The sequence below is a fragment of the Lampris incognitus genome, chromosome 3 (genome assembly GCF_029633865.1).
Source record: "Lampris incognitus isolate fLamInc1 chromosome 3, fLamInc1.hap2, whole genome shotgun sequence".
Taxonomy (NCBI): Eukaryota; Metazoa; Chordata; class Actinopteri; order Lampriformes; family Lampridae; genus Lampris; species Lampris incognitus.
Genome location: NC_079213.1, coordinates 15,019,401 through 15,041,133, shown reverse-complemented (window position 1 = coordinate 15,041,133; position 21,733 = coordinate 15,019,401). Strand labels below are relative to the sequence as shown.

The 21,733-nt window shown below is 43.9% G+C and overlaps 1 protein-coding gene across 1 annotated transcript; it reads left to right on the top strand.

Moving 5' to 3' along the window:
- Window positions 1–1,129: 1,129 nt before the first annotated feature.
- Window positions 1,130–17,216, top strand: nudt4b (nudix (nucleoside diphosphate linked moiety X)-type motif 4b). The gene is made up of 5 exons (XM_056277236.1): window positions 1,130–1,516; window positions 9,601–9,711; window positions 13,664–13,708; window positions 15,201–15,288; window positions 16,667–17,216. Exons 1-5 carry the CDS (start codon window positions 1,418–1,420, stop codon window positions 16,879–16,881), a joined length of 558 nt encoding a protein of 185 aa, XP_056133211.1. The 5' UTR covers window positions 1,130–1,417; the 3' UTR covers window positions 16,882–17,216.
- Window positions 17,217–21,733: the final 4,517 nt, after the last annotated feature.

The window sequence follows — 21,733 nt, the reverse complement described above, 5'->3', positions numbered from 1 at the left end:
TATTGACATTGTCTTTGGTTTGTTCTTACACCACAAAAAAGAAGATATTAAAAATGAAATTCACATGGATTTTTCTTTTCCTTTATCTGAACAAACAAATAAATATATATATATATATATATATATATATATATATATATATATATATATATAATCTAGATTATTTTGCTCGTTTGGCTCTTTATTTGTCGAGCACTTCCCCTACTGTTGAGTGTTTCTTTTAACAGTTATATATACATCACCAGAAGTATTTTTTCTGTATTTTGTCTAAGTTTAAAATGCAACAACAAACAGCAGCTTTTAAGTTTTAACAAAAAATAAAGAAAAGAAGATAGTAACCCCTTCTACATTTATTTAGTAACTGTTAATCTGCCGTCTATCAATTATAGATATTTGTTCTAATTTCATCAATTCTGCTTTGACTGTCATTCTATTTTATTTTATTTATCACTGATTCTTTCATATTTCACTTTTTATGCGTTATTTTGTCGGTTTTCTTTTTCAATCGTCACCTTTTTATCCGTGTGGTTCATGCAAAGCAAATTGCTTGTGTATGAAATGCGCTATGCAAATGAAGCTGGATTGGTTGATCGATGGCTCTGTTGATTGATTGATTAGCGGATATCTCCTCCATTTGTACTATTTCTTTGCTGCCCTGATCACATCTGCAGATGCCCTCCTCCGAAGCCCTCTGCAGCACGCAAACTTCTGTTTTTCAGGGTGGCGTGGGCACCCCCCCCCCCCAAATTTGGGTGGACATTTGAGATATTGGTTAGTTAGGGTTAAGGTTACATTGGTTATGGGGAAAGGCTGTAGAGAATGAATATAATTCCGTCCCCCGTCACCCTATAATAAAAAATAAAAAAACCTCACCTGGAGCAGTTTGTATAGGGTCTCCGACAAAAACATCAGGGTTTTAATGTGTGTGTGTGTGAGTGTGTGAGTGAGTGTGTGAACTGTGCTGACCACTCCTGCCAGTCACAGGCACTGTGATTTGCAGCAGCAACAAATGAATGGTGCCTCATAGTGACTCAGCGGCCATGCGCAATAGAGCTAGAGGAGGGCTGTACATAAAATCTACCCCAGCCTGGGCTGTTGCACACACTGTCGAATGGAGTATCGGGAGCCGAGAGCCTTCTCCATCCATCAATCTGTCGCTATCTAGACAGCAGTACCACGTGGTACAGCTCGGAGAGGTACGATTACTGCAAATGGGAAAATATCGCTGCGTAGTTTGACGAGCCCTCTCAAGCTCTCGCTGCAGGACCGTCTGTCTACTGATGCTTGGCTTTCCCTCCGACACATAGAGCAACAGCGATGCGGTGACACCCCCCACCCCCATCCCTAACCCCTACCCCCCACCTCGACGACTCGATTTGCCGGCTGCCCAGCTCTCCGTCGGAGGAGAACCGGACCCATGATGAAGTTCAAGCCGAACCAGACCAGGACGTACGACGGCGAGGGCTTCAAGAAGCGCGCGGCGTGCCTGTGCTTTAAGAACGAGCGGGAGGAGGAGGTATGGACATCTGAGCCGTGCACGCGATAAGACCATTTAACGTTTTCGTCGATCTGTTTTGTCCCCCCCGGACAGATCTATTCATTCATTCATTCCGAAACCACCCATAAATAGCCCTTTGTTGGAATCAGCTTTGCTAAGTACGAGTATACAAGATTCAACACGACATCCATCGGTCCCCCCCCCCCTTCTTCTTCTTCTTCTTCTGTTTCTTCTTCTTCCTTTCCCGTCACCCGTTTCCCTTTCTCCCGATCAAGCACGCGAGCGGTCGGCTTTAGAATGTGTGCATTTCACGCGTCTCCTTAGCGCGAGCCGAGCCTGTTTCCTGCGGTTTGTCCGGCGGGGCTGCGTGCCGTGCCAGGGGCCATCCAGTTCAGTCTAGTTTGAGGAGCAGAGAGGGCGAAGGGGGCGAGGCGCCGTGTGGCGTGTTTCCTCCGGCAGCGGGATACGCAACGCTGGCTTACTTTACGACCGCTTTCGGGCGAGTTAGGAGATAAGAAAATGGGTCAACAAGCTATGTACATTTCACGGATGACCGCGTCTGGCATTCTATTTGAGGCGACTGACACGCAGCCACGCAGGGAGCGTCCATGTCGCTGCGGTGCAACACCGGCCTTGAGTGGGCAGCTGGATTCGCAATTACACCGTATAGCCTATGAGAGGATTTAATGCACGGTGTGCAGCCATATCCCATATCAACGCTGCGGTGTCCTGCCTTCTCCACAGTGCAGTTCGCTGCATTTGTTATACGTCTGATAAACTGGACCTTATGTCACGGTGATTTATTTTTTTTTAATAAGCAGATGTTTCCAATTTCAGCGGTGGTGTTTTCAAATGCTCCGAATCTGCTCTTGTGACGACACTTTAAAATGCCCATTTTTTTTCTCAGCCTCATGGAGGCCCACCAGACTAAACTGTTATGCAATACCAAAACATTACAGTTTCATGTCACCAGACTGGCAAAGGGAGCTTTGTCTGTCTGAGCTTTTTGGGTATTTTGTTTTACAACTTGCAGAGATTTGGAGATTAATGACACGCACAGACGCAACTTGGGGGGGGGGGGACTGTATAATGGTCCATCTGCAAGGTAGTTGTGTCTTGAGTTTTCCTTCTGCTGATGCCACCCTATTTAAATTATTACACGTTCACTTATATAACAGTACATTCTTTTGAGGCTTGTTGATTGTGTGTGTGTGTGTGTGTGTGTGTGTGTGTGTGTGTGTGTGTGTGTGTGTGTGTGTGTGTGTGTGTGTGTGTGTGTGAGAGAGAGTAAATTCCTAGGGTGAATTGAGGATTTCCATTATGCATGATCTCAAGGCTAATTTATGTAAGAGCTTGTTCATGCACTGTTGGCTAATTCTTAAGAAAGGACAGAACAGAATGGAGAGGAGATTGTGACTACAGAGGCATACTGCAAATGTGACTTGTGGTATTCCCAAACTGCGACACTCATGTCAGCTCATATAGTCACAAAGAGGACTTTGGGAGTGAGAGAGTCCTGAATGTCATTGTACATTATCTTTATATTTTAGGGTATGTAGGTGATGCTCTTACTCAGAGCAACTCCATCGACGTATCCACCAAACCGCACTTTTTTAAAATTCATTTGTCTTGTGTTTGTATGCATGTAGGTTTGTATGTATGTATGTCTTTCTGTCTGTCCGCATCTATCTGTCCGTGTCCGTCAGTTTGTCTGTCACTCACAGACGCACACACTTTATCTGTTTCTTTCTGCCGTCAACATACTCACACACGTGGACACACAAACACACAATTGCTAGACACAGGAGACCCAGCTCTTTGTGCCTTTGGTGGAACAAGAGCTCTACATGCGGCGTAGTGTTTTGTTTGGGGAGGAAAGGGGAAAGCTGAGCCCCGGGGGCCAGGTGCACTCTGTGACAGCAATTGAGTTCTCAATGAGCGAAACCAGGAGCCTGACAACACGGGGACAAAAGTGACACAAGGGCGGTGTCACGTGAGTTTAAAGGGCACATGTGAGCTGTGTGGAGCTTTTTGATAGTCACAACCCGAGCGCGTCTCAGCAATTGTGATGTTTGCAATATTTATAGCTTCAAAAATGAATGATTATGTTAATCAGTTGATGAGTGCCACTTCATTCGTGTAGTTCCAAAAAGTTTTTGGTTAGAAAAAAAAAACAAAACTCGCAACACGTCTTATGACTTTAAAGCTGCTATGTAACAACCATAATGCTCAGTTTCTGCATCCAAACGAGACTCGAGCTTTTGGGAGCTTGATTCCCCCTACACAAAGTTTAAGTGATGTTATTTAGTCAACGGTGGAGATGATCAATCTATCTGCCTTGTTGCCCCCCCCCCCCCCCCCGGACATCGATTCTTTCTTATTTGGTTACTTGAGGGATTGATGGAGCTTAAATATTCTACAAAGCGAGCCGTATTTGTGGACCGGTGGTTTTGATTAGGTGACTCTTTTAAGGGCCATCGATTCGGCCCAAGCTTTTCTCATATATTGGCAGTTTGTAATGTTGATTAATAAAAAAGATCTCTCTCTCTCGCTCTTTCCCTCTCTTTCTCCCTCCCCTTTGACTTTCTCTTAAACTCCCTCTTTCCATCCTTCTGTCCCTCACACCCAGCCTGGCATTTGGAAACTTCTTCACTTGCTGAGGTGCGAGCAGCAAGTAAAGAAAGAGGTGTTTATGTCCTCCGGAATATTCTCGCTTGCTGTTCGTATTGAGGTTGGGGTGAAGGACTGTTTGTCTTTGCCAGTAGTTTTTGTTTTGTTTTTTGTTTTTTGACCGACAGCAGTTTCTGCGCCCCAGATTTGATACAGACTGTAATTATACTGTCGTCCAACACCGCTGTTTTGGAATTGTTATGGGTCAAAATTAACGAAACCTCTGTAATGGGATGTCTTTTTGCTAACAACAATTACATACACATGATCTGATGCCGCCGTGTTGGTGTTGTTCCCACGACATCATAATTAATGTCGCTACAGGAACGTCATCGCAACGGACCAATCACGTTGTTGTAATGTTGCGCCTTTTGCGATACAGGGAGAAAGACCGGGAAAATACCAAAGCTAACCTAACATCACCTCAACCTAACCTTAACCATTAGCTAACCTCAACCTAACACTTACCTTACCCTAACCGTTGGCTAACTTAACCTAACCGATAGCTAACCTTACTTAACCGATAGCCCTGAGATGCAAAGGCATGACATCACAACAACTTGATTGGTCAGTTGCAATGATGGCCCTGGAGCAACATTAATTATGATGTCGTAGGAACAACACCAACACGTCGATATCAGAAACATCATTACATACACTGATGTGTCTGCCTCTCTATCTAAGCCAGGTCTTTGTAGACCATTGCCTTATAGGGCTGGGAGATATGGAAAATATTATCATCATAGGGGATTTCTCCGTGGTCCTGGGTACGACTTTAAACCGCAACCGTTGGCTCGTCAGCGACTAAACCGGCACCCCCACTTCAACCCTTGGGTTGTTGTGAGGAGGGTGTGTGGACTCTCAGCAGGACTAAAAACAAAACCTGTCAAAGGGCGAATGAGTTCCTCTGTGAACCAATCCATACCTGGAGAGGCGATAGGGACCACCAGGTACTCCCCCTACTGAAACACAATGATGGCTCAACTGAGACTTGTTGAGGCATCAGCTGTGCCCCTACGACCTCCATAGGTTACGGAACTGATGATGATGATGAGCAGATTCGGGGGGGCAGCCAGGAACCGCCGCAGCCGGGACACGAACCACCACGGGCGACTACATTAACCAGTCGACTCGTGTCTAGTCATTCGTGATTGTTACACTATCCCCCTCTTTCACGGTTCTGCATGTCAGCTCCCTCACGCCTCTGTGCACACGCGCTTCTGATGGCCTCACGGTCTCACCATCCCACTTCTGACACCAATGTAGCGAATTCGGGGGGCAGCCGGGACGTGAACCCGGGTCTCCCACACCTCGGGTGACTACGTTAACCAGTCGACTAAAGGATCCGACCCGTTAGCCAAGGGCTAGCGAGTCTAGTCATTCGTGATCGTTACATATATGTATAAAATCATGATGATACCTGCTAACGTGGAAAAATGCCATGTTTAAGAATCCAGTTGAACTGTTTTTTAACGTTAAGTATAACATCTAACCAGAAGCGGTTTTCAAGTAATACTCTCTCAAATATTTCAGACCTCATTTTGTGAAAACTTTCAGGCAACAGATTCTCCTTACTGTTGATTTAGACAATAAAATGGTGTGTCACAATATTACAGTATCTGAAATTCATCCCAATACAATACCACTCAAAGATGACAAAAGATAACATTGAATGACTGCTCAGCTCTACTGCCGTAGCTTGATGGTGTAAGTTTTAGGCTCAGCAAATTTTGTGTATGGGAAAATAAACGAATGAAATAAGAGGTTTTTTTAAGCCACATATTTGTTCTAAGTCATATAAACACTAGTGCTTTGCCAAATAGAATCGGGATGTGCACCTTTGATTTCCTAAATGGAAAATAACGGTAAACTGGTGGAAGATTTGAGATTTATTTGTTTTGACTTTTGCTCCCCTCGCTGTTGGTTGTTTGCAATATTGATGAACCAAGAAGCATTCTTCCTCATCAGCCCTCTTTGTAAATCGCTGTGGATCAGAACATGAGTAATATCTAAAAAGAAAAAATATTATACTGCAGCTTTTTGGAGGTTTTTAATACTTATAGTGCCTTCAGGGGCAGTTTTCACTGCCCATGTAAGGGGAAGGCTCGGGAGTTTGGGGTCGTAGATGTGTTCTTATGGCTTTGGCCCTTGTGGGGTGGGTTGGTGGGGGTTGTAAAGGCAAAGTGAAATCTCACTGGGAAACTGTGGTATTTCATCTGGGGTGTCTTTTTCACTCCGGCACCATATCACCCCTCCTCTCATTCCAGATCTGTGTGTGCTCTGTGCTCAGCTGTCACCTGACCTGACCCTTGGTCTATCCATCATGTAGGTGCAACATATTTTTTTTTCTCTGCCATCGTTTTGATGGTAGCGGGTGTTGAACCTGAGCTTTAAACTTAAATGCTGAGCACTTCTACAACAATTGTTTCGCATGGATTGTTACGACGAAAAACCAGTTGGAAATGACAGGAAAGATGGGAAAGAGAGTTCAAGCCTTTCAATAAGGGTCATATTTTAATTCAGTGGCCTGGCATTCATAATTCTCTGAAACAAAAAAATAACAAATTGTAGCCTGTTATGGATTCTTAAAATGGCAAACTGTTAGTCCCCCAGGACCTAATCATTAAAATGAAAAAAAAAACTAGGCGGAAAATGTCTTTGTCCTTTCTGCTTTGGAAGCTATGCAGCTTATGTTTTGTGTACAAACACATTATCTCTCTAGGACACATTTACACCCAAGATTTCCACTTAAGCCTGGCTGTAGCTCAGCAACACAATCACAACAGTGACGCTTCACACCCCTGCAAAGACGTGTGGTTGTGTGTGTGTGGTTGTGTGTGTGTGTCTATGGGGGGTGCGAGCTGTTACTCTCTGGTTGTCATCATTGACACAAACATGCATTCACATATCCACACACAAAGAGCAGGCTGAACTGGGTTACCAGGTTCCCCGCCGCACGTTTTTACAGTTCCCACTCCTCTGGGAAGACAATCTGTTCTGTACTTGTGGTGTTTGCATCAGTATTGAGGGCCTCGTCCTGAAACTTGCAACATCTGCTATACACACAAATAGGACAAGCACCTGTTTCGGTGACAGACACACAAGTATTATTTTTAATCTTTATCTATCCAGGAAAGATTTGCTGACCACACGTAGATGTTCTCTGCAGCTCCCTGCTTTAGGTTCAGACAGGCATACACAGTCACACCGTACCATGTCCTGTGATACAGAACCCACCCCCACCCTTCTTTACCTTTATCAGCCGATGAGAAGCAGGTGGCTGCGTTGCGTTAGCGTGGCACGTGGTGCGCGGCACATGATCTAGACAGCAGCCGGTAAAGCTCACTGTCAAGGCCCAGGCATGTGCTGTCCAATCGGTTTGGCCCCGGCCTCCCCACATAGTCACCTGGTGGCCCCAAGCGGGACCTGGAAGGGCCTTTGCTAGCAATAACCGCAATCCCATTAGGGAAAGCAAGGGTGGTGGTATGAAAGTTTAGTTGGGATTATCTGACAGAGACAGACTGTCTCTCAGGGCAGGATTACTGGATGCAGGTAGAGTAAGGAAAGGGGGCAAGGTGGCTGGTACCATCTGCTGTGCAAGCTGTTGAATATGGGCTCCTTTCTTCAGTGCATCTATGTGTATTACTTGTTGCGTATCAATGAGTGTTCAATGTTGTGGTTTAATTCAATTCAGTTTATTGTCATTAAAAACAACGTGCAGGCGCATGTTAAGAATGATTGTTAAACTGATAAAAGTCACACCAAAGGTGGCGCTACTGAAGACTGGCACAACTGAAAGGTCTCAGGCTTGATCGTGCAACACCAATGTGTCACAGTGTCCTTGTGTAAGAGACGGAAACCCACATATGCTTAAAGGGAAGCTGCTGCTGGATGACCCTTTGCACTGGGTGGTTAAATCTGAACTGTCATATCGAGGGATATGCAAAGAAACACAACGCCCAATCACAATGTCGCTCTCTAAATTTCCAGGGAAAAGAAAGATGATCATAGGGTTGACGGTAAAGGGTGTGTTGGAGGTGTTGCCGTTGAAAACTGCTTCATCATCTTGCCTTATTTTGAATATTAACCTGATGATGATGGTGATGATGTTATGTTCTGGCATCTGACAGACTTTTGTGTTTGTTTCTGGATGGCTGAAGCGCCCAAAGAAGGAAGGGATTATGTTCACATAAGCAGTACATGCTCCTGTGTGTTGTGTTTGCTGTTTTGATGCAGCTAGAAACCGCAGACGCAAGTTCATCCGATCCACGCGTATCATCGCACACTGCAGCTGTAGCATAAAATTCAAGCTCAGCAAGCCGCTTAGGGGAGCGAATCGGAGTCCCGCTTGGTTTACCTGGGTTGTGTACTGGGGTCAGATTGCGTTGGAGTTGCTCCAGAAAATTAGCTTCCTTGAACTTCACCGTTTTACTGGAAAGTATCTCAAAAGTGAAGTATCTGAGAGGGTTAGAAGTTGTTCAGTTCAGCATATGAAAACACGGATTGGAACCAACACATTGTCAAAAACAATATGTAATGTTGGCATAAAAGTTTACAATGCCCAAAAACCCCCAAAATAAAGAAATAAATGTTAAGATGATTAAAGAGACATACACTGGATGTTTTTCACTGATGAATTATTAAATATTGCAGCAATTAGAAATGAATGTTTGTACAATAATGTCATTTTTCTGCCAATGGTCCACAAGAGGCCTTTTTTGTCCTTTTTGACACAAAACCTCATTTATTCCAAACCTCAATGAAATGTTAATTGCTTGCATTGTTTAGGTTTGTTAGGGATCTTGTAACAAACCACAGCTAAGACCCAAATGAAGTCGCCAGTTGAAGGGGTCAAAGGTCAAGTCTGAAATTCCAGCGTAACGAGCTCGTTCAAGTCCAGTAACAAGAGGCGTGATTTCATGCCGAGGTGAATCTTAGTGCAGAAAAATATGATTACAGAAACATGTTTAGCTAATGTACTTTAACAAAGCCCCCCAAATGAACTTAGTTTTGGTCATGGTCTGCTAGTGTTGGCACGTCTGTCATCCAGAGTCAAGTGTAAGAAAAAGTCTTAGTACCAGACAAGGCTGGGAAATAAGTCATGTTAAAAGAGTTAATCTGAAATCCCTTTCTTAAACAGAGAGCAAAACCTCTTACTGTGGATGGAGTGAGGTCATTGTGCTTGTTTCCAATTCAAGTCAAGCTAATCTCAGTGAAATTGTTATATGTCATTGCTCTAATTGCCCCTGCAAACAGAAAACAAGATTTTAAGATTCAACATCCAAACATAAGACATCCAGATTCTGCTTTCACTGGAAATAAAGTTTCCCGTGGACCCCGAATAGGGGCCCCGAATAGGATACATCCAGGCGTGTCTTTATTCTAGTAGGGTATGCAAGGAAATAAATTCCTCTTCGCGTTGTCTTTGGCAGGTCTTGCTGGTTAGCAGCAGCAGGCACCCGGACCAATGGATTGTCCCTGGAGGAGGGATGGAGCCCGAAGAAGAACCGTGCGGCGCTGCAGTGCGGGAGGTCTTTGAAGAGGTGAATTTACAAATAACTTCCATTTATTCATTCATTGATTCATTAAGTGAATATCATTTACACGTCATACCACACGAGTAGCCCACTCCACCTGTTATGACAGGTATTTGAAATGCCCTTTGGCACTGACTGTAGGAGTCTCTCCCCTTGACCTAGTCCACCACCAGTATGTGTGTGTCCTGTAGTACGAATGCCGTTGTAGCTACTGTAAATGTTTCCTGGCCTCACACCCTTCCTATCTTAGGACCGAGAGAATTTTCCACATGCTACCGCTTTGTTCACACGAACACATTCATAGCACTTAGTGAACCTATGCAGATTTAAACCTGTGGTGTCAAGTCATCTAAAAGGCTGAAAAAAACTCGCGGTGCAACTTCAACAGGGAGGGCTGTTCTCTCTTTGCCTAACTTTCCCCTCTATATACCAACCGGTACCTGTTGCCCTGTAAGCAGTCACTTCATCCAGCCTGACGGTTCAGTCAGCTGATGGTCTGACTATTTGAAACTGCCCTTGTCATTTCAGCTTTAGTTGAGTCATCACTCTGTCTTGTCCCACCGCCATGTATCATCACCCCCTTTATGTCACCGGAGGGGGATACCCATTGCCTAAAATTACAGGGTTTTCTCCCCTAAAAGTTTAATTTCATGGATGTGATCTACACTAGACAAACCTATGGCTGTCCGCCATCTTCTACTACTACTACTACTACCACTACTACTACTTTCAGCTGCTCCTGTTAGGGGTCACCACAGCGGATCATCTGTTTCCATCTCTTCCTGTCTTCTCCATCTTCCTCTGTCATGCCAGCCACCTGCATGGCCTCCATCACATATCCATAAATCTCGTCTTTGGCCTTCCTCTTGCCTGGCAGCTCCATCTTCAGCATCCTTCTCCCAATACACCCAGCATCCCTCCTCTGCACATGTCCAAAACATCTCAGCACATGTCCAAACCATCTCAATATCCAAACATAAGCTTTGGCTGTCCACCAACTTGGTTGTTAAATCATTATGGCAGACCAAATCGTCTCTGTTGATTTAACTCGGTACCAGAACTGGAAACAGTGCTGCTTTGAGTTTAAAACCTTATATATTAAAAAATATAATCAACTTTCTATTCAGATAGCTAATGCTGTTTTATGAAGTAACTAACAATAAGTGGACAGGTTGCGGCTTATTTGCTTGACAAAGTGGCATGTTTGGTTGTTGTAGAGAAGAAACTTGTGACCTCTATTTAGTTTCTCTATCCATCAGACAGCCCTGCCCCCTAATGTCCAGGAATCCATTTAAAAAAACATGTTTTTAGTGGATGACCACTGCAAATAATACAGAAGATTGTTGGTGTAGTGTTGTGTGCCTGTCACGTCTCACTCTCAACCTTCACCGCTGGCTAGCAGAAATGCAAACAGGAGAGCCGAGCACATAAGACTCCCTGCCAGTACATAGCCTCTCCAACGGCAAGCCCTATGTAGTGCCTCCTCGTGGCGACACACGGTAACTGAGTACACCTTGGACCCTGGCTGAACTACAAGGGACTCAGAGGAGGTCTGGCCCCTAGACGTGCATAGCAGGCCCACTGGTGTATGGATATTCCCTGATGCCCATGAACCAGCCCTCAGCTATGGGTTAAATAGTGCCACTGCCTAGTGGCTACCTCGGGGGAGGAATAGGCTACGGGAGTAAACCCCCACAGAAAATCAACGTCCACGGTGCTGTTGTTTTTTGGTTTCTTGCCCTTTTGTACGTGTTTAAGTGGGAGAGTACTGCTGGCGTCATGTGTGCCTGCCGCTTCTCCCTCTCATAGCCCCCCTTCCCATCCACCCCTGTATGGCTGTGTTATGTTTATCTGTTCTCTTGTTTCACCGCCATTCATTGTAAAGCAACTTGTAAGTTTGATTTATTATTACGTTTGATTTATTAAGATAATCTAAATTCCACAAATGACAATTATCTGTCAGTTTCTGTAAAATCCAAAACTTAAATTCTTCAAAATTCCCTTGTGCTGATTCATTCCTAACCCCGGTGTGTGTGTGTGTGTGTGTGTGTGTGTGTGTGTGTGTGTGTGTGTGTGTGTGTGTGTGTGTGTTTGTGTGTGTGTTTGGTTTGTTTTTTGACGAGTGTCAAAATTGCTTGCCTGTGCTAGCTGTACTTGCTAGAAGTTGAACGTGAGCAAAGAATCGCTGAAACTGGAATTGTGGGGTTTCCGCCCGACGCTAAAAATGCGCGTGTTGCGAGGGAGAGGCTGGTTGAAGGGCAGTGTTGTCAGTGTGCGGGTGAGTGAGGGGCTCCTCGTGTCCTCGTCCACGTCGGCAGGCTAAACTTGGCTACCTACCGGATTCCTGTGCATTCACAGGCCCTCCAGCCCGGCCGGGGAGACACGTCAGCAGGACCGAGTGACACCTCTCAAGCATGTAGAGGAGGGGACCGGAGTAGGTTAAAGGACAGGTTCACATGTCTTGACAGTAATTTGATTTCTGTGAAGTAAACATAAGCAAAGTCAATAATAGTTATCGAGGTTAATTAAAAGTTTCAATCATGCTAATCCTTTAGCATTCAGGCCAGGTTTCCACGCGGGGGCGAGTCTTACAGTACAAGAGGAAGTTATGTCACGTCTTGTTGGCTGTTCAGATGTATTTATGATTCATCACAGCACCTGTTACTTGAATGAGGTCCAATTTAACCACTTGTGATTGTATGGGATGGGTCGATCATTTGAACGCTCGCCTCGATCCTCCGAACGCACTCCCAACGCTCCGCAGCTTTTGGTTAAACCCATATCAAGGTTGAGGAAAAGAACAGGCTGCCGTGCAGTCGGTAAATACATTTTGGCACGCTGTTCAGTAGAGATTCCCGCAGAATGAAGGCAGCCGAGGGGCTCTGAAGCCACAAAGGATGAAGGTGAAGCCCAGAGAACAAAACCAATTCATTCTGCGTACTTGGGCTTATTGTGCAGCCTCGTTCGGACACGTCGGTGCTTAGTTAACAATTGGTTGACTGGCCAGCGTTATGAATCCAAACAAAGTCTGTCTAGGCGGCAGGGGAGTGCGTTACACACAAACATACCCAGACACAGTCTTTAGGCTCACCCGGAGATAGTGTTGAAATGATTAGTTGGTTAGTCGATCGATGGAAAGTTAATTGATTCGAATTCTGGCAATCAATTTAATTGTTTGAGTCACTTTTCAAGTGAAAATACCAAACATTTGCCGGTTACAGCTTGATAAATACTAAGGTTTGCTTGCCTTTCTCGGACTCGCATCATAAAATTGATACTTTAGGGGATTCTTTAGCCGGTCAGCCATGTAAACAGTTTTAATGTCAATGTGTAGCATACAAAATCTATGACTCTATTGTTTTTGACTTGGGATATTCAGAGTTTTGAGCTGTTACATTTTTCCGTCTTACCTTCCACAGTCCCATGACCGTCTACCATTTGGCTATTTGGAAAATATCTTCGTCATGATAATCAAAGAGAATGTTACACAATATTAATATTCATCATGATATCTGTTTAAATATGCAGAAATGCAATGCTTAAGAGTCCAAGTGAGGTTCATCACACTGATCTGTTTGGTAATGTATAACGTACAACATCAAACCAAAACTAGTTTTCAAATAATACCCCCTCAGATATTTCAAGACCTGATTTTGTGAGAACGTTTCGGCAACAGATTCTCATTATCATTAAGTTAGACAACAAAATTGTGTATCATGACATGACAATATCTGATGTCATCTTGATTCAGTACTACTGAAGGTGATAAATGATCAAATTGAACGATTGCCCATCCCTGTGACCGCCAATGAGAACTGAAACCAAAACCAAGCAAGAGAAACTCGACCCGGTCCACGTTGCACTCCTAGCAGCCCTGTACACCAGGAACAATTGGGAAACAGAAATCTGTGTGTAGTGTTGTTGTTTTAATGATTTCCTATGTCTGGTCCTTCTGTAGGCTGGCGTGAAGGGCAAGCTAGGACGTCTGCTGGGTGTGTTTGAGGTAAGTTCCAGCTGTGCTATGTTCTGTATCTTGTTTCAGTTTGTCTTTTAACTTTACGTACAGATCACACACCCAATAGTCATGAAACTACCTCAACACACAAATCGGACGCTGAACTTAAAACCTGTGACCATGTTTTGAGTGTGGCAAATGTTCAATCAGTTGACATTTTTCAGTACTAACTCTCTTTTGGCCCAGTGCACATCAAGACTTAGATATTGTTTTAAAAACTGGAGTAAGAATTACTTTAATTAATGAATATAGGGGCATCCAGGTGGCATGGCGGTCTATTCCGTTGCCTACCAACATGGAGATCATTGGCTCTAATCCCCGTGTTACCTCTGGCTTGGTCGGGCGTCCCTACAGACACAATCGGCTCTGTGCATAACTGTAGTCTACTGACTTCCGGTTTCTACTGCAGCAGTCGTAACAGTTTCCTGTTTGTCGGTGTGTGCTTTTGACAGTGGCATATTTTTCGCGATGCCTGCAACATTTACCATGGATAAATGTCAACGTCATGCACAGAATTTTAAACAAAGATTCACCTGCACCTACCAGCAAACAGGTGATAATTTTCAAATTGTACATATCAAGTTAAGTCCATCTGTCCGTCTGTTCGGACCATCCTCATAATTGTGGACGTAACTTGATATGTACAACTTGAAACTTTTCACCTGTTTGCCGGTAGGTGCAGGTGAAAGTTTGTCGACGATTCTGTGCATGTCGTTGACATTTATTCATGGTAAATCTTGCAGGCATCGCGAAAAAATATGCCATTGTCAATAGCACATGCCAACAAACAGGAAACGGGTATGACCACTGCAGTATAAACCGGAAGTCAGTGGACCACAGTTATGCACAGTCGATTGGCTGTGTCTGCGGGTGGGAAGCCAGATGTGGGTATGTGTCCTGGTCGGTCCGTTGGGGTACTTGTTCGGGGGGTGGAGCTGGGGGAATAGTGTGATCCTCCCACGCGGTACATCCCCCTGGTGAAAGTCCTCACTGTCAGGTGAAAAGAAGCACCTGGCGACTCCACATGTATCAGAGGAGGCATATGGTAGTCTGCAGCCCTCCCCGGATCAGCAGAGGGGGTGGAGCGACGACTGGGATGGCTCGGAAGAGTTGGGTAATTGGCTGGATGCAATTGGGGGAAAAGGGGGGGGGATCGCCCCCCCCCCCAAAAAAAACATAAATTAATAAATACAGAGGACTTTTTCTTGGCGACTTCAGTATAGAGACAAAACCATTAACAATGTCCACCGCTCCACAGTGCATCCATACTGATACAGATGGTAAAAGGACAACTGGACCTTACACACAGATGGTAGAAAAGTAAAACAGAAAGTTAAGACCGGTAGATTAAAAAATTTAGTCCCTGTATTTGTGTAGTCAGGTTTGGGAACTGAATATCACATCACTGTGCTTGTCGCAGGCGGCCATGTTTATGTTGTCACGTTAAGCCTGAATGTTCTCTTCTTTCTCCCCCCTGCAGCAAAACCAAGATCGTAAACATCGGACGTATGTGTACGTGTTGACCGTCACTGAAACACTGGAGGCCTGGGAAGATTCAGTTAACATTGGTAAGTTTTTGTTTTTTTGTTTTTGGTAATGCATCCGTTTTCTTTCTTTACCCTCTTTTGTTAGGTAACTGTGCAATGTGTGTGTGTGTCTGTTTGTGTTTGTTTGTATATTTGTGTGTGTATGTGATACTGTGTGTGTTGCAGCATTTACTTCTGCGCCTATATATGTGTGTACTAACTATATAATGCATGGGGGCCATTTGAGTACTGGAGCATGCAGGAAGAACAGGTGCCTATAAATCTAGCGCTCTCCTTCAAGCTGCAGAAGTCCTAAGCTGTAACTCAGTAGGCACTATATTACAGCTGTCATTAGTCCAGATGCCAGTAGCCAGAGTTACTGTGTGGGGCACTCTGCAGAAAGCCCACGCCACCAATTACTGTAAATGTGAGCTTGCTATGCTGGCTCCTTGCTCATTTGGAAAACGGATCATGGAAGCTTAAGCCATATTAGCAGTTGCATTAACAAATTTGTTTTGTTTTCTTTTTTTTTTAGTTAATATCTTTTCCAACCATTTGTATGTGGTTCGAGGATTCCCGAATTCCAGCTTCCATTGTGTTAGTTTAATCTGGTAGACTAGATTAATTATCAGCAGTAGGCTAGAATGATAAGAGACTGCCCCTTGTGGTAAATTGCTGCACAATAGTTAAATCATACTTGAGCTCAAGGATGTTTTTTTTTTTTGTGGAAATCACAGTGAAATTGGCAGATAATTTCTGACAGCTTTCTCACAATGGGTTCTGTTACAGCCATAAATCCTGTAACTCATGTGATCTCTACCGCATGTGTACTTGCAGAGGATAGAGAGACTCCAGCAGCACAAGCAGAAAAACGACTGCATATTAAATATCAGATTTTCAGGCAGCTGTTTTTTAATATATAAAACTTATAAATATCAATATTTAACATGGCTACAAGGTAGTTTTTCACTGATTCAGTCTCAGTTTTATTATGATTTTACTAGATGAGCATGACAAATGATAGCATCAGCAAGAACATTAGATATTCCTTTATAACGGTTGTAAACGATTGTCTCAGGGTCAGATTCCCTGTGAAGTCTGACAAAAAGTTACACAACACCCCCTTGTGATACATAGCCACAATTAGAGATAACATTACCTCGTCACTGTGTATCTTGCAAACAGCCGTTTTTTCCAAAACACCACTACATCACTCACTCTTCTCTTCAAAACTAATGTACGCGCTGCCTCGAAATGTTTTTCTGCTGAGAAACACTACCGCTTTTGTCCACAACGTTTCCCAAAATCAACACAACTCCTAGTCTCCTTGTTGCCTGCGTCAGCCCAAATACATCATGTGTGCCTATGGGGAAGCGTAATGGTCAGTGTCTCATTCGATGAGCTTTGTCTCCCTCTTCAGGCCGCAAGCGGGAGTGGTTCACCGTGGAGGAAGCCATCAAGGTGCTGCAGAGGAACAAACCCGTCCATGCCGAGTATCTCCGGAGGCTCCAGCTCAGCTGCTCTCCAGCCAATGGGAACACCTTGCTTCCAAGCCCGCCTCCAAACGACAACTACCCCCATTACAGCGCAACATCCCCCTCGGCAGCCACTGTTTTGGGGTCCTCGTGCAGATAGGACTGTCCCTTAAACTCCCTCAGCTTGTCCAACCTCTTAACCTGGACAATCCACAGAAAGTCTGTACAGTCTACACTATTTTTGCATGTATCTATGAAGTTGCAGAATTTCGGCTATCACGTATCTTAAATTGCTGCTCTTAACACCCCCCTGGACAGACCAAAGCCACTGTCTGAACTGTGTTAATGACCCGTGTAATGAAGTCGGAGAAGTCCAAAGCAATCCACAGCAATGCCTTGCTTGGCTTTTACTGGTTGTACCCGGTTATGGCGCTGACAAACAAAGGACTCATGCAATGGAGACCGGGACGGGAACCGCCCTATGAGGAAACAGTACACGCGACATGAATGACACTTGTGAAGATGACATTCGGTGAGGGAATGCCTTACAGAAATTTTAGATGAATATTCTATTGGGGTCATTTTATTCCTTTATATTTTAGCGGCGTGGTGATGTCTGATGGTACATTAAAAGCCAATCTACCCCCAAAGAGAACTGTATTCCTGACCTAAAGCAAGGGTGGATATGGTAAAGTGTAAAATTAGATTGAAAAGGAAAAAAAAACACCTCAGCTTACTTACCTGTGTTACTGATCAAGTCACTTGGGTGGTTACATTTGATGCTGGAGTGTAAATTCCTTTAAAGTTTTGTTTTCTTTTTTTTTTTAATCCTCTTGGTATTGATGTTTAACAGAACTGAGGAGTTTGCTGCTAAAATCATAACAACTCTTATCAGCCCACAACTTTGACACCCCCTCCCACAAAATGAATGTTGGCATGAAAGCGAGATTTAAAATGGAATATAGTCAAAGTTATTACCTACTATATACGAATGAACGCGTGCTCTACGTGTATAAAACATTGAGCGCTAAAGAGAAGATGACAGTTGTGTCCATAGCGTTTCATGATGAAACCCCTCAGACGTGAAATATGCAGAGATCGGCTCCTTCTGGAAATGATGTGGTGGGTTTGTTACATGGCCGTGTCAGAAATGGCCTTCGTCCCATTAGAGGAAGGTGTACTGTCTCACTTACAGAAGCTGTGGCCAAGTTGCTACCTCAGTAAACTGATAACTGGATATGTGTCGTGATGCTGCGTTCTGTCAGATTTCATTCGGCATAAAAACATCACCCTGTTTAGTTACGTGCAAGCCGGTGTCCCCAAATTACTAGTTGATGATTGCCTGGGTCCAGACCTGTGAATCCCACCCGCTCCACTGAGTTGACTGATTCTTCTGGTCTGGCATCGTGACATGAAACCGCGGTTTCTCGGTTGAAAAAGCGATTATCCAATGAGCGCCGCGGGGACTAACGATTAGCCAGCCAGCGCCACGGGCGGGACGAACGCCGCTGTCAAGCGTTAGACGACATGTCTTCTCAATATCACCTGTGATCATAGTTTCTTTTTACTTGGCCCCACTCTTGAAACCCCAGCAAAACCAGTATCTTGGCATGGCTGTGCATCAGTGTCGACTTAAAAAGAGGTTAGATTCAGGTGGATATGTTGGTCTCCGGTGATCGGTTAGGGAAAATCGAACGCCCCTCCCCTACGGAAATCCGGTAAGAGTGGAAGCGGTGTTGGACTGAAGATGGAAATGGGGTGTAACGACTCGACAATTCTGTCTGATATCAGGCAGCGTTAATGAGCCGTGATTGATGGAATATAGGGGTTTCCTTTTTCTATTCCCTTTTTAAACCGCATACCCCTTGTCAGTTGATCTTGGAGTGACCTCTAAGGATGTGTCCAATGGTGCAAAGTTCAATATCTTTGCCTTAAGTTGTATGTGATGCCTTGAACCAGGGGTTAGGGTAATTTCAGTTCAGCCTTCCTACCATCCATTACTATTATCTACACCCATTTAACCAAATCCGAATTGCGGGGTGTTGGTGTCTGTCCGAACTCAAACACAGACAATATTCTTAACAAACTATATCAGTTTTGCCATCTTGGTTTAAAGAGATGTGTACTTAAGTGAGCTGGACATGGCACCAGCACGGCAAGAATTAGGGCTCCCATTCAAACTGGGGGCACCCCATGCCCCCAAAAAAAGTCAATGCATTAATTTTGATGTAGGGCATTTGGGGTAAGAGTCGACACCAAACGACGGATATGATGGAATTGAAAGAGCGTTGATCCCAACCCTGCCTTGAACGTAATGATTGTCGTGTTCCTCCACCTACCGTGACTAGGATTACTTGCTCGAGAGTCGTCGATTTCTCTCATCGCCTCTCAGCCTAGCCACCGTTTCCTAAATGTTCTGGCACGTCCAGAATGCAAACGGGGGGGGGGGGGTTAAAACAGGAGAACATTGCTTGCAAACCCAAATTTTATACCGCCTTCACGGGTGACGCTGACCTTATCTGTGGCAGAAACCGATCTTTTCAGAAAAATGTCTTGTATAGATAGCAATGAAACATGAATATGCTGACATAGCGGAGGCAAGCGCTCCTCCTTTTAAGACGACGTGGTTCTTTTATCACTTGCACAGGAATACATTTGTAAAAAATACGACAGACGTGGCGAACTGCTCGGAGGAGGCTAGCAGGGTCAAACACAATAGTCACATTTTGTAGTACTGGATACTGAGCCTTTTTTTTCATTGGAGGGCTTTGGCACTTGGGCGGTTGTGAAAGAGGAAAGGAGGGAACGTAACCCCTCGACGTTTTTCCTACCTGACCTGGTGCCCCACCACCCCCCGCCCTCCCTCCCTCCCTCCCTCCCCCAACCAAAGGCGGATGGACTGGTGCTCGTTATCCTCTTAACATGTCCTGTCAGGGACGTCTTACTACTGTCTTCCTGAACGTCGAGAGGCGTTTCCACGGCAACACTGATAAATAATGACAGCTGAATGACGACCGAGTCCTCACACCACGGGCAGCGACTTGTACATAGCTTTAAAAAGAGAAAACATTTGAAATGTGTACGAATTTCTACCGCAGACGATGCTGCACAACTGCTCTTCATATTTTCTACTTTCCTTTCTTTTCTTTCTTTTTTTTTTTTTAAAAAAACAAACAAAAAACAACATTGTACAAAATGGTTGAAAAAGAAATATGTAAAAAAAAAAGGTCCTCTTGGATATGTACATTTTGTATTATTGAGACTTTGATGTGCCACGATTGAAGGATGTGAAGGTCGAGAAGAAAACACACTGGCTTGATCTAGATTTTACAGATGCTGAGTAAATACACTAAAACATGATCATTTTTTCCCCCCTTTGTTTTGTTTTTGTTTACAAAAGGAATCATTTAAAAGGATTATGTCATGTGCAACTGGGCAAAAAAAAAACACTATTTAATGCCATTATACTATCTATATTGGAGATATTGAACAAGGAAGTTCAGGATTTTTTAATAGCTATGCTGTATAGCATTTGTGAAACACTAAATTCAAGTCTAGAGAACAAAAGATGGGGAAAATCTGAAGGCTATTGGTGGAGAATTACAACAACAAACAAAAAGATTTACATGTACCACATACGAATATGGGGTGAAAAAAGAAGAGGGACCTGCGTTTTATATTTTATTTGATATTCATGATGCTTCGTACAAAAATGTATATATGTTGTTTTCTCTGTTTACCCATGAGATATTGACCCTTTACTGCGTTGCGGTGTGCATCAAAAGAGACACTACAACAGACACCCATCATATGTAATGCTGCAGAACCAGGAGGTTGCCCGATTTCTTCCCGTCGTGCCCACCCATGCAACCATCAGATTAACTCCAGTTTTCTAAACCTTTCCCCTTTGTGTTCAGGATCCTAAAAAAAAGCTTTCTTCCCTTCTTTATTGTGCATATTTAAATGCTTGATTTAACTGTAGGAGCCAGAAAGTTTAAACAACCAAGGAGAAGTATTTGAACGTGAGCTAAATGGCTTTCCTGTGATTTCTAACTTACTTGACCTGATGGCTATCAGTCGCTTGTCCTCGCCACCTCTGAACCTGGCAAACTGCACTCATCTGAGAGTCGGTGCGAGTCAAAACAAATAAGGGCGGCTGGTCTGAAAGAGATTAAATCAAGGTTTTGGAGCCCTGTATCGTAGCTGTCTGATTTCATTGCTCTGGGTGTGCGCGCGTGCTTGCCCTGCAAGTTTTTAAAAATTCAGTCTTGTGCCAAATTTAAAAAAAATGTGTTGGTGTATTATATTCTTTATGTCAGCCACAGTACAGTCCTCTATCGCTATACTTCAACTCCTATCTGATGAAAAACAAAAAAACACTTAGATTGGCTTAATTGGTTTTTAAATAAAGGCCCCGGGTTGTGTTTGATGGTTTCCTTGACAGAAGGGGTGTTTTAACACAGTGCTGCCCTCGGCCGCACTTCAGACACACACACACACACACACACACGATACTATGCATTGACTAGATCATCTTTATCTTGACATATGGAGTGATTACCCTTTATGTTTATTAACAACATATTTTTCGTGGATTTAGACGGCTTTGAATGTAGGCTAAGTATGTGTAATATCACAACAAGGTTTTTTTTTGTTTTTTGTTTTTTTTTTGTCTCATTTCCTCAAGGCAAGATAAAGCTTTGGCACCATTTTCATGAACAATATGCGCAGTAGAACTGTGAGAGAAGGTTATCAAATGGACCTGAGATGGAAAGATTGTTTTTGGAGTAAGCGTACATTAAAAGGAGAAACCTACTGTAACCGTTGTCGTGTCTTTTACTCTTGTTCGTAATCTTCAGAGAAAGAGTAAAGGCCACCTGATCTTTTGCAGATATTCTGTGACTCGCATGTATGCTCAGGCTTGTCTTTATGGTTATATGATAATATTCCCAGGGGATTCATCAACCGATGATTGCTCTGATGAATGATGATGGTGATGAATCGATGAGCAG